The 23,121-nt window shown below is 46.6% G+C and overlaps 1 protein-coding gene across 1 annotated transcript in view; it reads right to left on the minus strand.

Moving 5' to 3' along the window:
• The window catches only part of KIF14 (kinesin family member 14), a 49,872-nt gene extending 34,591 nt beyond the window's left edge, over positions 1-15,281 (minus strand). The window contains exons 1-10 of the mRNA XM_047755311.1: positions 14,088-15,281; positions 12,700-12,954; positions 11,925-12,012; positions 8,687-8,785; positions 7,137-7,189; positions 5,783-5,813; positions 4,694-4,801; positions 2,704-2,820; positions 2,257-2,372; positions 485-657 (exon numbers count right to left, since the gene is read on the minus strand). Of these exons, the coding sequence (XP_047611267.1) occupies positions 485-657; positions 2,257-2,372; positions 2,704-2,820; positions 4,694-4,801; positions 5,783-5,813; positions 7,137-7,189; positions 8,687-8,785; positions 11,925-12,012; positions 12,700-12,954; positions 14,088-15,172 (2,125 nt within the window). The 5' untranslated portion in view covers positions 15,173-15,281. The remainder of the gene's footprint in view (positions 1-484; positions 658-2,256; positions 2,373-2,703; positions 2,821-4,693; positions 4,802-5,782; positions 5,814-7,136; positions 7,190-8,686; positions 8,786-11,924; positions 12,013-12,699; positions 12,955-14,087) is intronic.
• Between the last annotated feature and the right edge of the window lie 7,840 nt (positions 15,282-23,121).

The following is a 23,121-nucleotide window of genomic DNA, read 5'->3' on the forward strand; positions in this document are numbered from 1 at the left end:
CGTGTATAGAGGAGAGGGATGAGGCTGCACAGACCAAGACCCCTGGCGGGAGGAGGAAGCTTAGCTGAAGCCAGGCCTGGGCCAGAAACCCAGGACCACGCAGCCCCCAGCCCAGTGGACTAAGCAGGAGAGAGCTGAGAAAGAGAGCGACGCAGGAGCGGTCCTGGGAGGGGAAAGAAAGGCCATCACCGTCACAGCGTGACGCCTATGCCACCCGGTCGAGGTGATCTTCCTGGGCACTTGCTGTTCCCTGCCACCCCCTCTGTTCCCTACGCCTTTTTTGGCTTTCCCCCTCTTTCTCACCCCTGTCCCCACCCTCCTTCCCCTCCCTCCTGCATCCGTGCAGAATGCCTGGGCTCTCCTACTCCGGCCCGGGGCAGCGTCTTTAACTTTCTTGGTCTGTACACGGACTTTCACGACCGACGTGAACATCGGAGGCTCAACTCCTGAAGAGCAACTCTCAAATCTGTGGGACGCGTTTCACCTCGAATCAGCTTCGCGCTCATGTCCTCGTTGACCTTGGCGACGTTGACGATGGTCCGGGCCTGGGCGGCGTACCTCAGCGTGCTCAGCGTCTCCTCCACGCTGCTGGCGGCCGGGCTGACGGTGGCGACCATCGAGGTTTTGGAATTTCCACTCAGACTCTCCTTTAACAGCCTTCAAGGAAAAAAGACTCAATGAGACTCTGCTCCTCCAACGACCCAGTAACAACCATTACCTGGAGAGCAATGGGACAGATAGTACAGAGTTACACTTTGTACCCAAAGACAGTTTTGGAATTCTTTGGTATTTGCAGCTGTTTTTAGATCTCGTGAGCACTTTATTTCCTCTTATGCTTCTTTTTTTTTTTTTTTTTTTCTGGGCCACACCCACAGCATATGGGGGTTCCCAGGCTAGGGGTCGAATGGGAGCTACAGCTGCCGGCCTATGCGGGACCCAAGCTGCGTCAGCTCACGGCAACGTCAGATCCTTAACTGACTGAACGAGGCCAGGGATCAAACCCGCAACCTCAGGGTTCCTAGTCGGATTCTTTTCTGTTGCACCACAACAGGAACACCCCTCTTACACTTTTTACATTGTTTGCGAAGTGACAGTCTGTGCGGAGATTTTAAAATGAAACATCTAATATTTAGTAAAACCCTCCTAGCCACACCAGGCCATGAGAGGCTCTAGGACATCTCTGTATTTCCATGGTAACCACAACTCTTCAGAGATGCCGTTCAAGAAGTGCAGAAAATGATGGCTGAACATGCAAGCACAAATTGTTTTCCATAGAGACAAAGGCCTTATTTTAGAGGTAAAATGGTAAGAGACTAAAAAGCCTATTTTTCTTTATGCAGAATGAATTATTCTTAACTTCCAAAAGTTATTCTTAGTTTTCAAAAGGCATAAAAAAAATAGATTTGCCTTATAAGTTTTGGGGTGGCAAGTGCACTACAGTAAGTCAATTATAAAAAGATACACCGCCATCAAGTAGAGACACAAGATTCTCAGAATTGGATATCAATTTTTTTTTTTTCACTTTTTAGGGCTGCACCTGCAACATTTGGACGTTCCCAGGCTAGGGGTCGAATCGGAGCTGCAGCTACCAGCCTATGCCACAGCCACAGCCACAAAGGATCCGAGCCACGTCTTCAGCCTACTCCGCAGTTCAAGGCAATGCTGGATCCTTAACCCACTAAGTGTGGCCAGGGATTGAACCCACGACCTCATGGATACTAGCTGGGTTCATTCCTGCTGAGCCATGCTGGGAACAGCCCTGGATATTAAATCTTGACTATGTAATCTGAGTGTAATATATGGGAAATTAAACAGACAGTCATTAGTGAAAACACTTTTTGAACGAGCCAGTGTGTGCTCAGCAAACGACACTACCTGATTCCACTTCATATACACACTAATACGTTAGGGGACACCCTCTAGGCTCCAGCAGCAGGTGCTAGTAACAGTAAGCATAATAAGAGTTGCTGACACCAACTCAGCACGCGCTGTGCATTAAGAGGTTTACCTGCATTGTTTAACGCTCACCACAACCCAAAAGACAGGCATTGATATCATCCCCATTTTATAGATGAGGAAAACAGGCTGCAGGGCTATTAAGTGACCTACACAAAGTCCCAGAGCTGGTGGGCAGCCTGGCTCCCGAACCCCCACAGCTCACCACTGTCCCCGGATTACCCGGAGTCCATCTACACGCCTCCCCCTGCGGCAGTCACTGTGTTTTCACACAGTTCTTTATGCGCAAAAGCCACTTGCCAGGTAAGGACGGATTCTCGATAAGGAATGAAGGCCCTCTTCCCGCCGGCCTGCTCGGACAGCGCGGAGACCACCTTGCCCAGGGTCAGCAGGGACTTGTTAATGCTCACGCCCTCCTGGGGACAAGATGGAACGTTCCACAGTCACTGCTCAGCAATCCCTTCATTTCGCAAAGTGTATTTCTTCCCTCAGAAAATTGCTGGGTGCTTCCTTTCTTCCCCAAACTACCAATGTTCTCAGGACTCAAAATTCACTCATTGTCTTCAAAAAGCAATCATAACCAGGAACTGTGGATCCCTCCTTCGGCCTCGGCAGCACAGTCTCTACCGTGCAAGGAAAGGCGGTTCTTGCTGTTACATAAGCACAGCCTGAGGCCTCCTTAAAACAACACCTGGGATGAGGCTCCCCCCGCCGCCCCCTCCACCCCGAGAGGACGGCACCCTTTACCCTCAGCCGCTCCCCGCTGCTCTGAGTCGCCCAGCAGCGCTCGCTGCCCGCCAGGTCCACCAGGTTTATGCGGCTCCGGATCCTGTGGTCAAGCTCCTCCCCTTCCACAAATTCTGTCTGGAGCAAAATACCGAAATAAAAAATTGTAAGTTCTTCTATGCCTTTCCATCAGTGTCTGTAAGACAGAATGTTAGACAAGATTACAGACCACTCATTTACCACTGAAACTATCCCTCCTTGAATCTGTGACAATTTATAACAACACACCGAGCAGTGCTTGCCCTGTGCCCAAATAGAAGAAATGGCTTTGAAGGTCTAAAACCCCACGACTACTCAATTATAAAGGAAAAGGCTGACTGTACAAACGTGTTATCTCAGCATTAAAGGGGCAAAGTATTTAAAAACAAAATAAAGGTCCAACAGCAGAGAAAATTTGGAGGAATTCTAATAGCCAAAGGAATATTATGTAGCTATGAAAAATAATATTTTTCAGGTTTGTTTTTTGTTTTTTTTTGCTTTTAAGGGCCATACCTGCAGCATATGGAAGTTCCCAGGCTCGGAGTCAAATCAGAGCTACAGCTGCTGACCTACACCACAGCCACACAACACAGAATCCAAGCCGCCTCTACAACCTACACCACAGCTCATGGCAACGCCGGATCCTTACCCCACTGAGCAAGGCCAGGGATCAAACCTGCATCCTCACAGATACTAGTCAGATTTGTTTCTGCTGTGCCACAATGGGAACTACCCACAAATAATTTTAACAGCATAATACTGTAGCAGATTTTCTAAATTTAAGTGTGATTATAAAAAAAACTGAAGGATTATATAACGAAGTGTTTAGAGGGATTTTATTGTAGTAATAGAACCTATGGCTGAATTATTTAAAATCTTTCACTGGGAGTTCCCGTCATGGCTCAGTGGTTAACGAATCTAACTAGGAACCATGAAGTTGCAGGTTCAATCCCTGGCCTTGTTCAGTCGGTTAAGGATCTGGCGTTGCCATGAGCTGTGGTGTAGGTTGCAGACGTGGCTTGGATCCCGTGTTGCTGTGGCTGTGGTGTAGGCCAGCAGCTACAGCTCCGATTCGACCCCTAGCCTGGGAACCTCCATATGCCGTGGGAGCGGCCCTGGAAATGGCAAAAAGACAAAAATAAATAAATAAACTAAATAAAATCTTTTAATTTCTGATATGTTTTGTCAAATACTATATAACTATCATGTATTATTGATAATATATTTTCATATATTGATATGACAATGCCAATATCATAATAAATTAATAATCATGTTATTGCTTTTTTTTTGTCTTTTTGTTTTTTAGGGCCGTACCTGCAGCATATGGAGGTTCCCAGGCTAGGGGTCAAATCAGAGCTGTAGCCACTGGCCTACACCACAGCCACAGCAACGTGGGACCCGAGCCCTGTCTGCAACCTACACCACCGCTCACGGCAACGCCAGATCCTTAACCGCTGCGCCACGCCGGGAACTCCTGTTATTGCTCTTTAAAACCATGAGAAAGGAGTTCCCGTCGTGGCGCAGTGGTTAACGAATCCGACTAGGAACCATGAGGTTGCGGATTCGGTCCCTGTCCTTGCTCAGTGGGTTAACGACCCGGCGTTGCCATGAGCTGTGGTGTAGGTTGCAGACACGGCTCGGATCCCACGTTGCTGTGGCTCTGGCGTAGGCCGGAGGCTACAGCTCCGATTCAACCCCTAGCCTGGGAACCTCCATATGCCGCGGGAGCAGCCCAAGAAATAGCAACAACAACAACAACAACAACAACAACAAAGACAAAAGACAAAAAAAAAATGAGAAAAACATACGGCCATATATGCCAAAAGTCATGCAGAGTTCTTATGCAGAGGCCCTGGAGTCCAACAATGTTGTCTATTTATACAACAGTACTTTTACCTTTGATTTAAAGAAGAAAACAAGGAAACCATGAAACGTGGATATGCCTAGGAAACCAATCAACAGACAATACCTTGGTCTGGGTCATCATCAGGGTGAGAACCGTGTGGGAGCGTGAGCTTTTGTCATTCATTCCAGTGGCCGCAGTCGCCTTCTGTTTATTTCCCAGCTCCAGCCAAATCTAGGGAGAAGGAGGCGGGGTGTTCAGGCCTGCAGATCGCGGCCGCCAGAGCAAATTAAAGCATAAGGTCAAGTAAGCACATTTGGTTATATATGCACATTCATAATCAGTTTATACAATAAGATTATTAATAAATGTTTCTTTAGTAAAATGTATTCCCACTGTCTTCTTTTTTTTTTTTGTCACGAAAATTTGAATCAGGAAATGATACCTTTATTTAATGTTTGGTTTTTATTTTTTGGGTTTTTTTTTAGGGCCACACCATCATCATGCAGAAGTTCCCAGGCTGGAGGTCAAATTGGAGCTACAGCTGCTGGGCTACACCACAGGCACGGCCACAGCCACAGCCACAGCAATGGGGGATCCGAGCCACATCTGTGATCTCCACCATAGCTCAGGGCAACACCACATCCTTAACCCACTGAGCGAGGCCAGGGATCAAACCCACATCCCCCTGGTTCCTAGTTCCTCAGTTAACCACTGAGCCACAAAGGGAACTCCCAGGAAATGACACCTTTAAAAGCCTACATCTACGACTCTAAACTTGCATGATGACCATTTGAAATTCTTAGTTCAGAAGATTCTTTTTTTTTTTTCTAAGGGCCACACCCACAGAATATGGAAGTTCCCAGGCTGAGAGTCCAACTGGAGCTGCAGCTACCAACCTACACCACAGCCACAGCAACTCAAGATCTGAGCCTCATCTGCAAACTACCCCACAGCTCACGACACCACTGGATCCTTCCCCCACTAAGCGAGGCCAGGGATTAAACACGCATTCTCATAGATACCAGTCACAATGGGAACTTGAAAGAATGATTCTTTTGATTATTGCTTACACAAACAAAAGCTGTTCATTACAAACTAACAAGATCAGCCTTTCATTTATGCAAACAGTAAGCCAGGGGAAATATTCTTATGAATACTTATGATTCTAATCTTTCTATCAAGTGGAAAGAAGACAAATTCAATCAGCCTTACCTGGATATCAGAGTAAGAACTGACAACATTCCTGCCAAAAAAGCAAAAAGACAAAATTGATTTCACCAATGATCGCACTTTTGTTCTTATAAAACAACCACCCTTCAACTACATAATTACTCTCTGAGGATCAGGTGGAATAATTCATAGGTATTATTATACTGATTCCTACAGAATCCTTCATTTTCTCCACGTTCAAAGGTAGGAAATAAAATGTTTTAACTTTACCGAATTTTTTTAAAGTATGATTTTTCTTAATATAATGAAGCACCTCAGCAACTTAACATTGTAACATCCAAGTCTAGGTCATGAGACCAAAAGATAAACGTTAACCCCTGTGCATAGGCAGAGGCATAGGTATGTGTACCTGTATAGACAGGTGTGGTTAGGCCGAGGCTCACATATAGGTACATATGTAGGTACATGAATAGGTACAGTTACCCGTTCAGGTGAGTATGATCAGGCATAGGCATAGATAGAGGCATAGGTACAGGTACACATGTATTGATGGGTGTGGTTAGACCGAGGTACACACACAGGTATATATATAGGTATATGAATAGGTGCGGGTACCTGTATAGGTGGGTATGATTAGACAAAGGCGTAGGTATACGTACCCATATAGACAGGGGTGGTTAGGCCGAGGCTCACATATAGGTACATATACAGGTATATGAATAGGTGCAGGTGCCTGTATGGGTGGGTATAATCAGGCAAAGGCATAGGTGTAGGTACCTGTATTGATGGGTATGGTTAGGCCGAGGTACACACACAGGTACATACAGAGGTATATGTACCTATATAGACGGGTATGTTAGACTAAGGCACACTTATAGGTACACATATAGGTATAAGATCAGGTATAGGTATATAGGGGTGTGGTTGGCACAGGCAGAGGTACACAGGCGTAGTTAGGCTGGCATGGATGCGTCTCAGCACAACCCCAGAGTGACTAAATGGGCCCGAATCCATACCTGGTCGTCTCCTTCTCCTTTGAGAAAGCACCTGGAGTGTTAAAAGCCACACAAATGACTCTCGGCATACTGCTAACTCTAAACAGTGACCTCGGCACGGCTCCCCTCTTCAGCTTAGAGTAATACATTTTAAAAAGGCAGCTCCAGAGCGACGCCTTGACTTAACAGGGAAGCAGAGGAAAGGGAGAAAAGCCAAATATCTCCCATTCAGTGTAATTACGCCTCTACGCAGACCCATCACAGGTGCGGCAAGAGAGGCAAATACACAAACCAGCAGCCTACACTGTCTGGAAAGAGGAGGATAACATCCAGGGTGGAAGACCAGTCACCCAGAGACCCCCCCAGAGAGCCCGAGGTCCCCCCCTCCAAGCCCCACTCACGTGGACAGGCCCTCGACGTAGGGCCCAGAGGCCGGGTGCTCCCGCACTCTTAGCTGTGGGGCAAAGAGCCGCAGTAAGAGCAAGACAGGAGTTTCAGGGGAAACAGAATTTCTAGTCATCTTTTCTATATTTTGAGTCTGAGGTAAAGAGATTCATTTCTACTTTGCCCAGAAATAAATACAAAAGTGAGTTCTCACCAAAAAGCCCATCTCTAAGGCATTAAGAAGCGGCCTCAAGACCACAAAGTGCTCGCCCTCGCACAGGACTCCACAGCACGAGACAGCATCAAATATCTTATTGGTTTTTTGATTCCTAAGTCTTGCCCAGCCTATTAGTGACATGCTTTCTTTTTTTGTTTTTCGTTTTTTTGTTTTTGTTTTTGTTTTTGTTTTTTGTCTTTTTGCCTTTTCTAGGGCCACTCCCATGGCATATGGAGGTTCCCAGGCTAGGGGTCCAATAGGAGCTATTGCTGCTCGCCTACACCAGAGCCACAGCAACACGGGATCCGAGCCGATCACGGCAACATCCCTAACCCACTGAGCGAGGCCAGGGATCAAACCCGCAACCTCATGGTTCCCAGTCAGATTCGTTATCCACGACGGGAACTCCAATGATATGCTTTCAACTAGCTTTCTGAAATAGGTTCAGTAAATTTCAGACAGGTAACATTTTTCAGTTTTACATTACGCATTTTAAACTCTGTCAGTAGAAATTTTAAAACACAAAGAAGTCATAGCAGGAAATGCCAAGTTTTAAATTTCTCGATGTTGCCCAAAGCAAACCGCATGACCTTGAGCAAGACAAGTGACCTCTTTAGATTTTAGTTTCTAGCGCGCCACAGTCCTTTTCAAAATTAAATTTTATTTATTTATTTTTTGCTTTTTAGAGCTGCACACATGGCATGTGGAGGTTCCCGGGCTAGGGGTCAAATCAGAGCTACAGCTGGCCTATACCACAGCCACAGCCACGCCAGATCTGAGCTGCGTCTGCGACCTACACCACAGCTCAGGGCAACACCAGATCCTTAACCCACTGAGCGAGGCCAGGGATCGAACCCGCCACTTCATGGTTCCCAGTCGGATTAGTTTCTGCTGCACCACAACAGGAACTCCTCAAAATTAAATTTTAAATTCCACTAGCAGCTTTTTAAAAAAAAGTCTATGCCTTTGTGAAACTTTCTATTTCACAGAAAATATTAACTATAAGATATCCATTTGCTAAATAATCCAGCAAATTACATATTCTATAATAAGTAATAACATAGTTTTTAGGACTTTTACTGCTTTTTTGGCTTTACAGACTTTTTAGCAATTTGGTATCTGACATAAAGGTCCAACTAAATCTTGGAATATGTTAACTTTTAATGTCCACTAACAATAATGTTCAACTTATTTACTAAATAGCAATGTAATCAGACTGTAGACCCCAAGCACGTGCTACCACATAAGAGCATTTTTGTAAAAATTTAACCCATAGAGCATCTTGAGAACTAATTATATACACTGATAAAAACAGAAATTGCAAACAAATAATAAAATCTTTAATCTTACTGTTGGCTTTCGCTGCCCATTTTCACCTTTACAAACGAGAAGGTCATGAATTTTTTCATTGTATACTTCAAAGTAGCTCATTTCAAGGTGATAGCTGACCTATCGGGAACAGAAACATAGCACTGACTTCTTGCAAACATCCTTGCACTTTTGATAAATCATATCTGATAAGGGTCAAGTATTCAGAATATATAAAGAACTCTTATAATTCAACAAAAGAAACACTGCAATCAATTAAAAAAGGGGCAAAGGCCTGAATAGATATTCCTCCAAAGAAGACATACAAATGGCCCACAGGTGTAGGAAAAGGAGTCTGGCATCATTAGTCAGGAAGGACGTGCAAGTCAAAACCACTTTGTTTTTGTTTGTTTGTTTGTTTTTTGTCTTTTTTTGTCTCTTTAAGGCCTCACCCGCAGCATATGGAGGTTCCCAGGCTAGGGGTCCAGTTGGAGCTGTAGCCGCCAGCCTACACCACAGCCACAGCGACGTGGGATCTGAGCCGCGTCTGTGATCTACACCACAGCTCACAGCAACACTGGATCCTTAACCCACGGAGCAAGGCCAGGGATTGAACTCGCATCCTCCTGGATGTTAGTCGGGTTCGCTAACCGCTGAGCCACGATGGGAACTCCTCAAAACCACTTTGCATCCCCTAGGTTGGCTCCAATCAGGGAATGGAGAACAACAAATGCCGATGAGGGAGGTGGAGGAACCCGAGCCCTTCAGCTGCTGGTGGAAGAGTGGGCGGTTTCTCAAAAGGCTGAGCAGAGAATTACTATCTACCCATCTACCCAGAAGAAAGTCACAAATAAATTCAAAGAGAAGGGAGTTCCTGTTGTGGCTCAGCAGGTTACAAACCTGACTAGGAACCATGAGGATGCAGGTTCGATCCCTGGTCTTTCTTGGTAGGTTAAGGATCCGACATTGGCAGGAGCTGTGGTGTAGGTCGCAGACGCAGCTTGGATCTGGCGTTGCTGTCGCTGTGGTGGAGGCCAGCAGCTGCAGCTTTGATTCAGCCCCTAGCCTGGGAACTTCCATAGGCTGCAGGTGTGGCCCTAGAAACCAAAATAAATAAAGAAATAGATAAATTTAAAAATTACTCAAATAAAAGGTGTACCGGAGTTCCTGTGGTGGCGCAGCAGAAATGAATCCGACTAGGAACCACGAGGTTGCGGCTCGGATCCCTGGCCTCACTCAGTGGGTTAAGGATCTAGCTGTTGCTATGGCTGTGGTGTAGGTGGCAACTACAGCTCCGATTAGACCCCTAGCCTGGGAACCTCCATATGCCATGGGTACGACCCTAGAAAAGACAAGACAAAAAAAAAAGGGGGGGGGGGGTACAATGTTCAGAGTAGCACTGTTTATAATTGCCGAAACACGGAAAAAGCCTGCATGTCCATCACCTGATGAACGCCTGAGCAAAACTGCTGTGGCCACACAACAGAATGTTAGCCATAGGAAGGAGTGGAGTGTAGACAGCCATGTGCCAGAAAGCTGGTGAGCTTCTGTTGCGTGATACTCCCTTCGCGGGAAACGTCCCAAATAGGTAAAGCCACAGAGACAGGAGTGGAGGTTGAGGGGAGGGGAACAGGTCACCACTACTTGATGGCGCAGGGTCTCCTCTGGGGGTGATGAAAATCTTCTGGACCCAGACAGAGGTGGCAGCAGTGGCACAACGTTACGAATGCACTAAATGCCACTGTGTTTTCTTTCTTTTCTTTTCTTTTTTTTTTTTTTTTTTGGTCTTTTTAGCATTTCTTGGGCCACTCCTACGGCATATGGAGGTTCCCAGGCTAGGGGTCGAATCGGAGCTGTCGCCACTGGCCTATGCCAGAGCCACAGCAACGCAGGATCCGAGCCGTGTCTGCAACCTACACCACAGCTCACGGCAGTGCCAGATCCTTAACCCACTGAGCAAGTCCAAGGATCGAACCCGCAACCTCATGGTTCCTAGTCAGATTCGTTACCCACTGTGCCACGACGGAAACTCCACTGTGTTTTCTATTTTAAAAGGGCTGATGTTGTGTGAATTTTATCTCAAAAAAGAAAATTTTTCAATTTCAACAACAGAAGTCTCTGCCTTTCATATTACCGTCTAGGTAAGGTTCAGTTCAATCGGGTAAGCACCTGCTTGCCCTGTGTACGCGTGGACCACACCGGAAGGATGATGGAAGCAGACAGAAGGCAAGGGTCTTGCCCTTGAGGGAGAGCAAACATGACCCTATTCCTTCCTGCTGAAAATCCCCGCCAGCCTCCTGGATCCCTGCAAGCTCGGGAGCCAAAGTCCCTCCGCTTTAGTTCTATCGCTTGGCAATTCCCCAGGGCACAGGTTCCCAGAGGATCCTACTTTCTTGAAGTCCCTGCTCGTGCTGCGCCCCCTCCAACAAGCTACTAACTGTTCTGTTTCCTTCAGGAGCCAGCTCAGCCCTCCCTCCTCCCAGGACCCCTCCCATCTTCCACGTCCCCAGGCTGCTCTCTCCTCTCGAAGGGTTTTCTTGATTCAGCATCTCCCTGACTACTTGGCTGGTGATGGCCGTTTCTCCATCACACCCTCTTAACTACAGGCACCAGGTCTTTCAGCTCCATGCTCCCACATGCGTTTTCCCAATTTCCTTTATCATAAGAATCACTAGAGGAAAAGGATGAAAATTATAAACTCCCAGGCTCTCCTCCAAACCAACTGAACCAGAATCTCCAGAAGCAAGCAAGTGCACACACCCGCCCCCTGACACACTCATGACGACTCTCATGATGAAGCACATTTGGGGGAAACTGGTCTCTAGGCAAACAGCTGAACTTGGGGGAAGGGGTGTGGCGGTGAGAGCCAGGGCGGGTGTGACTGGGACGCCAAATCTGGGTTGAATCTGCAGGCCACTCCTGTCTGCTCCTGCTGTCCTAACAATGCCACCTGCTGTCTCTGGGGAAGTCTGTGCACCTGCCCGGCTACAGACACACCTGATGGGTGTAACCACAGCACTGGGAGCCCCGCATATCCTCGAAAGTGATAAACCAGAAGAGGCTGGGGAGGGCGGCAGAGAACACCTCTCCATCACTGTCCACTAGGAGGGACCAACTCTGAATCTGGAACCCACACCGCACACGACTGTCTGCAGGAACGGGGACGAGAAATCAGAACATCTTGTGCTGAGTACTTTCTTAGAGGCCTGAGACTGATTATAACTCAATTTGACTGTTTTCTAGTCAAATATGAAGGCCTACAGATGCTCTGAGAACATACCTCTTGGGTTTGTTTTTTGGCTACTTGAGCAAAAAGGTCTTCACAAAATCTTGGAATTATTCCTGCCTCTTCATTAAATCCCATCATCCTGAAAGAGACATTGAAGGGGGGAAAATGAAATTAATCAGGTTTTTAAAAATTCCTTTTGGAGAAGTGAGTTGGGGAGAGAATGGAGAGCAAGCGAAACAAACCCCATCTTAGTACCTAAGAACCTGGCTCTGGTGCCTGAGTGAAAAATCTTGATTTTGCTACGTATTAGCTCTGTGACCTCAGACAAGATACTTAATCCCAGTCAACCTCAATCTCCTCTTCCATAAAATGCAAGTGAATAAGGACCATCTGATTCTGAGAGTGGTTGTAAAAAGGGACAGGCAGAGCTGTCAGCACGGTGCCTGGAACATAGTAAGAACGCAGTAACTCTTAGCTGCTGTTAACATCTGCCTATTTCCTTCCAGGACAGGTACTGCGAGCTGACTGTCCATGAGATGACTGACTTGGAATTCTCACAGTAACACTGCCAAGACTCTCGGGCTTGGGCTGACACATAATTTACAGTACGAGGCCCAGGATCCTTACAAGGTAGGTGGTGTCTCGTGCAGAAGTGGAAGCTCAGACTTTAAGTACCTGGGCCATGTCTGCAGAACTAGCATATAAAGCAGATGAGACTTGAGCCCAGGGCTGAGTGGCTCAAAGCTATCCTCTTTCTCTCAGACGCTGCTGCCTGTCCCAGAGAGTGTTTGCATCTCTGGACCACGGTATCTAGAATGAAACGTACGTGTACGACTTGCCAGAGCCAGTCTGGCCATAAGCGAAGAGACAGGTGTTGAAGCCGCCAAAGGCCTGTTCCAGCAGCGGGGCTGCCAGCGCCTGGTACACGGCCGCCTGGCTGGCGAAGCTGGGGTGGCGCTCATCAACCGACCAGAAGGAGAGATCGTAAGTGAAAATGTGCACTTGTCTCTTGCCCGGATGCTCCACAGCTACTTCCTTTCCGTTCGTGAAGACCACCTGGGGCTCTTCGGCACTCTTCTCTCTTGAAAAAGTGGCACACAGAAAGGGGGAGCAGAGGGGGGTTAGCGGACAGAAGCTGCTGTACACAGAGGGGCTGACGACAAAGCCTACTGCACAACACGGACGACCGCACTCAGCCTCCCATGATAAACCAGGAAAGAATATGGTAAAAAGAGTGTGTAGGAGTTCCCGCTGTGGCTCAGAGGCTAAGAACCCGACATGGTGTCCCTGAGGATGAGAGTTTGATCCCTGGCCTCGCGCAGTGGGTTGAGGATCCAGCGTTGCCATGAGTTGTGGTGTGGGTCGCAGACGCGGCTCGGATCTGGCCTTGCTGCTGTGGCTCTGGTGTAGGGGTTCGATTCAACCCCTAGCCAGGGAACTTCCCTATGCCGTGGGTGCAGCCCTAAAAAGACACAAAACACACAGGCACCAAAAAATAAATAAAAATGAAAGCAGTTTAACTAGAGATATCTAAATTTGCAAAATATGGTGATTTCAATGTTTTAATTTTACAGCCAATCGTCAAAACTAATCAACCTACCATATGAAATACAGACCTCTATAGCGCACGGGGGACACTATTCAATATTCCATGATAAACTGTATGGGAAAGACTCAGAAAACGAGTGGCTATATGTGTAACTGAATCACTGTGCTGTACACCTGAGATGAACACAACATTGTAAGTCAACTAGACTGCAATATAAAATAAAAATTAAAAACACAAGAAAACGAAAATAATCAAATGGAGTTCCCGTCATGACTCAATGGTTAACGAATCCGACTAGGAACCATGAGGTTGCAAGTTCGATCCCCGGCCTCGATCCGTGGGTTAAGGATCTGGTGTTGTGGTGAGCTGTGGTATAGGTTGCAGATGTGGCTGGGATCTGGCGTTGCTGTGGCGGTGACGTAGGCCGGCGGCTACAGCTCCGATGAGACCCCTAGCCTGGGAACCTCCATATGCCGAGGGAGCGGCCCTAGAAAAGGCAAAAAGACAAAATAAAAATTTTAAAAAATCAAATAAAAATGATTAACATACCCCAACTAAACCCAGGCGTTCTCTCTCTATAGACACATCACCAGCCCGTTTGAAGACGTCCAGGTGAAGGGGAACTAGACCTGCCACCTGCCACCAGATGAAAAGATGTGACATACCTCTTGCTGAAAGGCCGGACTCGGATGGCCACAGTCACCTGACAGTTCTCCACTTTTAAGGGGTCTGTTTCTGCAAAGGTTTTCTGAAGTGTGGTTTCTCCTTCAAGAAGGAACGTTCTTTCTTGTAACCTCTCCCTTTTACTTGCGAGAAGAGGGCTTTGGGGCGTGTGTTGAACCTGAAGCCTAGGCACCCTGCTTTTCAGGACCCACGCGGCTGGGCTCTCGGGCTGAGGGACGCCACGCTTTGGCGCCAGCCTGGGCTCTGTGTTACACTTCGAAGGTGCTCTTTTTTCCAAACTTCCCAACTTATCTGAGAGTTTCCCAGAATTTGGGCCAGTACTTCTGGGATGTAAGTTTCCTGGTCCCGAGGCTCTGACGTCCACCTTGCTGGGAAGAGGTTTTGCTGCCAAGCACCCCGATCCAGCAACTGCCATCTGACTCCGAGGGCCAACGGGTGCCCTATCAGTCAAGGACTTCAGGGCTCTGTTTCCACCTGCCCCTCTGCGGGTGGAAAGCGTTTCTTTGTATTTTTCATCAGCCTTCCCGTCAATGCCATTCGGGTTTACAGGTAAAGGCGCAGACGGCACCGCGAAAAAGCTCTGATCATTATTTACCGTCTTTATATCTGCACCGGCTCCTGGCGGAGCACAGTTTTTCTCTGTCTCACCTCCCACACTCTGTGCTGTTTTCCACTTTTCCGAAGAGTCCGTCTGAGTGCGTTGCAACAATGCCAGGCTCGTTTCTGCCGTTTTCTCTGCTCTGTCCCCCAGCTCACTGCCAAGTGGAGCGGGTTCTTTGCACCTCGTGACTCTCCTCTGAAGCGTCAGTTTACCCTCAGGGTCAGGGGAGAGGGGCGGATCTTCGGCCTTTTTACAGGCAGAAATAACGTAAGTGCGATTTATGTCTCTGATCTTACTTGTAGATCTCGACAGCGGATCGTCATTTTCACAGTTGGACACATCCGATGTGGAATGCAGCTTCTGCCTGCTGCCGGCGGTGAGGACGCGCAGGGACGAACTCCTGGAGGAAGGAGCACCGAGGAGGGTGCTGTCGCTTCGGGTATTATGTGCCGTGTAAACCGACATTGCGGCAGCAACTTATTTTGAAAAGGAATGTGGCTGAAGAAACCTTAAGCTCTCCTTTGGACATTCATTTGATCTCCAGCCATTTCTTATGCATCAGCTCCCAAAAGTATCCGCTAAAATAAAATAAAATAAATTTAAATTGCACAGACTACAGCAGGTCTTAAAGGTATGAGTGATGGTCACGTCTCAGAGGAATATATTAGAATAGATGCTGACCTCTGGCTCAGACATTGTTCCCAAGCAGCTTCAGACAAGTCTCTGACCGCAAAGAGCTTAGAGCTGTTACTCAACAAATAGGTACTGGGCGCCCATGAGGTGCCAGGCCCTCTGATGGATACTATGGGTTTCAAAGACCAGACCCCTATTTTCACTTCCTAAGTTGAGAAAGAATGCACAAATAACCCTTTTAAGAGTCGAAATGTGGAATTCCCATTGTGGCTCAGTGGTTTATGAACCCGACTAGCAACCATGAGGACACGGGTTCGATCCTAGCCCCGATAAGTGGGTGAAGGATCCAGCGTTGCCGTGAGCTGTGCTGTAGGTCGCAGATGCAGCTTGGATTCCATGTTGCTGTGGCTGTGGTGGAGGCTGGCGGCTACAGCTCCAATTCAACCCCTAGCCTGGGGACCTCCATATGCCATGGGTGGGGCCCTAAAAAGACAAAAAAAAAAAAAAAAAGAGGCCAAGTGTGCCAGGTGACATAAGATGTCAAGGAAGATATAAGAATGACCAAAAAACCCACAAAAAGTTGCTCAAGGGAGTTCCCTTCATTGCTCAGCGGTTAATGAACCCAACTAGGATCCATGGGGATGCGGGTTTGATCCCTGGCCTCGCTCAGTGGATTAAGGATCTGGTGTTGCCATGAGCTGTGATGTAGGTCGAAGATGTGGCTCAGATCTGGCTGTGGTGTTGACCAGCAGCTACAGCTCTGATTCGACCCCTAGCCAGGGAACTTCCATATACTGCAGGTGCGGCCCTAAAAAAAGCAAAAAAAAAAAAAAAGCTCAACATTACTAATCATTAGGGAAAAGCAAATCAAAACTATAAGATCCCACATCAGGCCCATTAGGATGGCTGCTGCCAAAAAAACAGAAAACAAGTGTTGACAAGGATGTGAAGAATTTCATACCGTTGTCTACTGCTGGTGGAAATGTAAAATGGTACAGCTGTTATGGAAACAGTGTCAACGTTCCTCCAAAAATTATAAATAAAATCACCACAAGAACTAGCAATTCCACTTCGGGGTATATACCCCGAAGAATTGAAAAAAAGGGTCTCTAAGAAATAATTGTATACCCAGGTTCATAGCAACATTATTCACAAGAGCTAAAATGGAGAAGCGACCCAAGCGTCCATTGACCAAAATGTCGTATATTCATACAATGGAATATTATTCAGCCTTAAAACGGAACGAAATTCTGCAATACGCTGCGATATGGATGAACCTCCAGGACATTCTGCTAAATGGAAATAAGCTGGTCACAAAAAGACAAACAATACATGACTTCTCTTCTATCAAGCACTTTGAGTGATTAAAGTCAACAAGACAGAAAGTCTCATGTTTGATGCCGGGGGCTGGGGGAAGGGAGGGCTATGGTTTAAGGGGTGGAGAGTTTCAGATTTACAAGATGACAAGACTTATGGGGACCCATGGTGGTGATGACTGCACAACAAAAGGAACATATTTAAGAGCGTTCACTTAAAAATGGTTGAGATGGTGAAAGTTAGAAAAGAGTACATGTCAGCAAAGATTTTTTTTTAAGCATCCCCCCAGCTTGGGGAGCAGGGTGGGGACTGACACTCTAGCACTGAAATTAAAGACGGGAGTGATGCATTTTTACACCCACTGATCACACATTACATGCAAGAAGGCCTTGTGGAGATGAAGTTGCAAGGTGCCACCAGCCAGATTATCCCCAAATAAGCACCAGAGACAATATCTATGATAAGAACTGTACATTAATTGCTTGTGTCGAGAAAAATTACGCAAGATTAGTTAAGCAGACAGCCTGCCCTCTAGCAGTTAGACCATAAAGTAAACAAGTGTTTATGGAAACACGTGTCAACTGTATGTACCCAGCATTAATGTTTCAGAGAAAAGAGAAGAGCAGTGACAGCGAAGAGGTCTGGCTTCTCGTCAACTCTGCATCTAACTGGTTATACAGACGGAAACAAGCCTGTACACATCCATGCCCGATCCTAACTTGTAAAATGACGCCTGATCAAACTACTTCATCGTGAAAGTAAATAAGGGAGACCTCATTTAAGATAGAGTTGGGGGGATCTGAACAGGAGCTCTTGTGTTTTACCCCTTGCCTTTTTTTTTTTTTTTTTTTTTTTTTGACAGACTCTGCTGGAAGAACCTCCTTCACATCCCAGGGCAAAGAGGAAGAAAGATTTCCTCTTTGCCTAGCAACAGCCCAGCCAATGAGAAAATTCATAGCTCAGCCACTAAAGAGGCCATCACCACCAGCTGTTTCTCACCTCCAAGGACCATCATTCAGTTCCCTCCACACAGGCAGACCTGTCTCAGGTTCTTTGCTGCCCCTCCCAGACACTGGTTTTTTTAAAATGGAAGCCTTGTAGCAACACTACATCAGCAAGTCAGTGCCATTTTTCCAATAGCATTTGCCCACTTCATATCTGTGTCAGGTTTTGGTAATCTTCCCACTATTGCAAACTTTTTCATTAGACTCTACTTGCTATGGTATCTCTGTTCAAAGATCTTTGATGTTACTATGACCACTCCCTGAAGGCTCAGATGATGGGGAGCATTTTTACCAATAAAGTATTTTATTTTATTTTTTGCTTTTTAGGGCCGCACCCATGGCATATGGAGGTTCCCAGTTTCCCAGGCTGGGGCTGAATCGGAACTACAGCTGCCAGCCTACGCCACAGTTGCAGCAATGCAGGATCCGAGCCGTGTCTGCAGCCTACACCACAGCTCACGGCAACACCAGATCCTTAACCCACTGAGCAAGGCCAGGGATCGCACCCGCAACCTCATGGTTCCTAGTTGGATTCTTTTCCACTGCACCACGATGGGAACGCCCACCAATAAAGTATTTTAAATGAAGGTATATACATTGTTTTTTTTTTTTAAGACACAATGCTATTGCACACTTAATAGGCTACAGTATAACATAAACATAACTTTTATATACCTTGGGAAACAAAACATTCCTGGGACTTGTAGGTGGTCCCAACAGAACCCACAACAGCTTGGAGATGCCCAGACAGGGAAGCCCTCTTCTTTGTTCTGGGACTGGTCTGTCCTTTCTGCACAGCAAGGTCTTCCTGAACTGCAGCTCCCTCCCTGCTGGTCCCACATAAACTCTTCCTGCTAACACAGAAGCTGACTGTTGTATTTTTAAAGTTCATACCAGAGATGATGGCTCTGGAGGAACAAAATAATAGAGGCTCATTTTTAAGCCTTACAGAGTTCTAAAATCACACACAATCATTATCTCTAAATTCGCCAGACTCTAAGCATCTCCCGTCAACCTTTTGACTCTTCCTAATACGGAAGCAAACATAAAGGCAAGAAGAGATTCCAGACCTTGCACTAGGCTGAAAACCGGCAGGCTGGCGTTCCTGTTGTGGCTCAATGGTAAGGGAGCCAACGACGCGGGGTCTATCTCTGGTCTCGCTCAGTGATTTAAGGATCTGGCGTTGCTGTGGCTGTGGTGTAGGCCGGCAGCTGCAGCTCGGATTCAACCCCTAGCCTGGGAACTTCCATATGACACAGGTGCGGCCCTAAAAAGCAAACAAAAACAAACAAAACGGTTGCCACTTACAGCCGCTTAAAGGATCTGGACGGTTCTTTGTTCGGGGGCCGGGGTGGCCAAGAGACCGGATGGGTTCTCAGCTGTCACCTCGGGCGGGAAAGGGTCAGCGACGCCGAGGGCCAGGCCCGGCCCCGCCCCACTCCGGGACCCCGGTCCTTCCCCGGGGACCGGCCCCACTGGGGCCGCGGGCCAGCCCAGCCCATACTCCCGAGCCGCTTGCCCCCTCTCGGCACCGACGCGCCGGCCCCAGCGCCGCAGCCCCCTCCTCGCAGACCCCCTCCCTCCTCCGTGCTGGGGGAGCCCCCCCCCTTCCCGCGGCCCCTACCTGTCAGTCTTCGTTCCGCACACCCCTCGGCCGCACAACCAAGGTTTGAATACGCGCCCCGCCCTCTGATTGGCTGCCGGGCGTCGCGCACGCACGTACTCCCGGAAGCGCGCTCGCCGGACGCGCGGATCCGAGCTCCCACCCACCCGCCGCTCGGTCTCCTAGGCAACGGCCGCACCCACCTGGGCTGGGGACTCGCTTCCCAGGGCGGGGCGCTTGGGTGGGTGTGAGCGAGGACAGTGACAACAACGCTGTCCAGCTTCGGTGTAAAATGAGCACAGTCTGTCCGCCTCACAACCAGGACTTCCTAGTGCGGAAATGGCTGTTTCCCCCCAAGTTAACCACATTCACACTTTCCTAGGCTCTCCCGTGCAAAGCCTGGCGATGGGAAGTGTTCTAAGTGTCTTCTATAGAATTCTTCACTTAATCATGAATAGCTTACGAGGCAAAGGTTAATATGATCCCCAGTTTACAGATAAGGGAACGAGGTTTAGAGTTAAACTTGTGGAAAATCAGACAAGCAGAAGTGATGTAACTAGAATTCCAAAGCCCATGTCGTGAGATATAACTCAGTTTCTGTAAATATTGCAATAAGAGTTTGAAACAGGAAAAAATAATACAAAAATACATGCTGAAAAATTACCAGATCAGTGAGAGAGATCTATTTAAGCAGAGATTATGAAGCAACTATATATTTTTTAAGGAGCAAAAAGTGCAGATGATGAAAATGATTCAGTGGGAGAAAAAAGAGAAACCAGAGTTGACTCCAACTTCATAGAAAGTTGAATGGATGATAAAGTCCTCATGCTGACACTCACTCAAAAAAATTCTAAAATTTGTTAATATTAAGTTATAGAGAAACCATCAGAAAAACAATTACAATATCAGATCTATGGGAAAATGATCACGTCTAGAAGCAAATAAAAATATGGCAAAGGAAAAAATCGACAAAATGCAGAAAATAAATAAATAAAATAAAATACAGAAAAAAATTTAAATGTCTGCATGGTTCAAATTAACACAAAAATGCAGTAAACTAGAAAAATAAATATAGCAGAAGACAAAGATCTTTTTCAGTGTTACAAGGAAAATAAGTTTATAAATAGAATAAGAAAATAAAGAAAATATAAAAATTGGCAAAGGAATTTTTCACAATAAAGAATTTGCATATCACAAAATAGATAAAAGGAGAATGTAAAACCCAGCCATTAAATGCAAATGTTAAAAAAAAATTAGGTACAAGTTAAAAAAATGTTTTTTAGTTTTGGAGCTGGTGATTTTGCATCAAAATTCAAAGTATACATTTCTAGGAGTCCCCTTTGTGGCTCAGCATTTAATGAACACAACCAGGATCATTGAGGATGCAGATTCAATCCCTGGCCTCCATCAGTGGGTTAAGGAGCCAGCATTGCTGTGGCTGTGGTGTAGGCCTGCAGCTTGCAGCTCTGATTCAACCCCTAGCCTGGGAACCTCCACATGCCGTGGGTACAGCCCTAAAAAGCAAAAAAAAGCAAAAAAAAAAAAAGGACACATTTCTAGTGACATGACTTGGTAACTTTTTGAGGGCAGGGACCACCGCACCCACTCACAGTGCCCCCCCAACCTCATACAAGGCCTGATATATAAAAGATGCTGAATACTGAATCACCTCGCTGAACAGCAGAAATTAACACAGCATTGTAAGTCAACTATACTTCCGTATTTTTTTTAAATACAAAAAGAAGCTTAATAAATATTTGTTGAGTAAATATCGAACCCTTCTAGAAAGCAATATGCTTTTCTTCTCTGACCTACTAACTGCAAGACAAACATTTATTCTTTTTTTTTTTTTTTTTTGTCTTTTGGTGTTTTTAGGGCTGCACCTGTGGCATATGGATGTTGAATCGAAGATGTAGCCACCGGCCTATGCCAGAGCCACAGCAATGCGGGATCCGAGCCGCGTCTGCCACCTACACCACAGCTCACGCAACGCCAGATCCTTAACCCACTGAGTGAGGCCAGGGATCAAAACCGCAACCTCATGGGTGCTAGTCAGATTCATTTCCGCTGCGCCATGACAGGAACTCTGACAAACATTTATTCTTAAAAAAATATTTCAGTAGAAACCAAAAAACCATGCAAGCCCCAAAGTAGAAACACTCTCAATGGCCAATCATGACAGAATGCTTTAAATGGTACAAAATGAGAGAAAAAAATGGAGTTCCCATTGTGGCTCAGGGGAATCAAATCTGACTAGCATCCATGAGGACACAAGTTTGATCCCTGGCCTCGAAGAGTGGGTTAAGTATCCCTGGTTGCTGTGAGCTGTGGTGTAGGTCACAGATATGCCTCGGATCCTGCGCTGTTGTGGCTGTGGCCTAGGCCACAGCTACAGCTCCAATTCAGCTCCTAGCCTGGGAACCTCCATATGCCTCGGGTGCAGCCCTAAAAAGACAGAAAAAAGGAAAAAAGAGAGCAAAAATAATAAATTCTATTACAATAATTAACTGCCCATTAAAGGTACAATATGAAGTATCTAGAACCAGACATCGTGTGGTCTAAAGGCCAGACCCCTCCTCCCCAAGACTCTGAGCCCAAGTGGAGCAGAGTGAGTCTGTGTCCCTTTGTCTCTCCTGTGCCCGGGCCAGAGACTCTAGCCACACTCCCTCTTCTCTCCCTGTTAGAAACTCGCAGTTTAATTCCAGGCACCAGGATAATACTCTGCAGAATTAAGGGCAAGGGGGAAGCCGCCTCCAGGTTACACAAGAGGGATTTGGGTCTTTCTATTCATCACACCACGCTGGCCCTTCTCTCTTCAAATCCTGCCCACAGTCAACCATCAGGGGAAGCCTCCTCCTCATCTGGGGACCTCATCTGGGAATTGCAGCTGCTACCACCACCCAACCCCACCAGTTCCGGTGTTGTGACTACTGCGGCTTAGATCATTGCTGTGGCTGGGGTTCAATCCCTGGCCTGGACATTTCCACATGCCACAGCGCAGCCAAAAAAAAAAAGAAAGAAAAATAAAAATGATGCTCCCTGCCCTAAAGAGCTGCATGAGGATTAATTTAGATAGTGCTTGTAGAGTGATTAGCATAGAGCCAGGCACAGGATTTCAATCCATAAATGTAAGCTCCTAAAAGCACTCTCCAAAATGCTGCAAAGCCCTGTTCATGGCCAGGGCTGAAGAACCTCGATAGGCATGTTGCAGGCTCTCTGTTATGATAATGACACATCTTACTTTGTAAAAGCTGAGGATTATGATTAAATCCATAGAAATAACAAGATGAAAACAGGCAGACCTTTTGTACTGGACTCACTGGATGCTATTAAAAATCAGGCAGGAGCAAGAAAAACCGTCTTCCAGGGGAAGCACAGCTAATCTCCATTTTGCTTTAATTCGATTAATTTTTTTTTTAAGAACTTGAGCTCTTCTATGTTTTGAGTTTTTTGTTTTGTTTTTTGTCTTTTGTCCTTTTTTTTTTTTAGGGTTTTTTAAGGGCCTTACCCATGGCATATGGAGGTTCCCAGACTAGGGGTCTAATTGGAGCTGCAGCTGTCAGCCTATGTCACAGCCACAACCATGTGGGATCTGAGCCGTATCTGCGACCTACACCACAGTTCACGGCAACACTGGATCCTCAACCCACTGAGGGGAACCAGGGATCGAACCCGCAACCTCATGGTTCCTAGTTGGATTCGTTTCTGCTGTGCCACAAAGGGAACTCCTTTTCTACATTTTTGATGGACGACAAGGAAAAGGCATCTAGGAAATGCAGATTTGACCACACAAATTTCAAGGGTGAGCAGCCTGAAGGAATCTCATTTCATTCATCCCAAGCCTTGGGGCTTTGAGT

This window comes from Phacochoerus africanus, chromosome 12 (genome assembly GCF_016906955.1).
Source record: "Phacochoerus africanus isolate WHEZ1 chromosome 12, ROS_Pafr_v1, whole genome shotgun sequence".
Taxonomy (NCBI): Eukaryota; Metazoa; Chordata; class Mammalia; order Artiodactyla; family Suidae; genus Phacochoerus; species Phacochoerus africanus.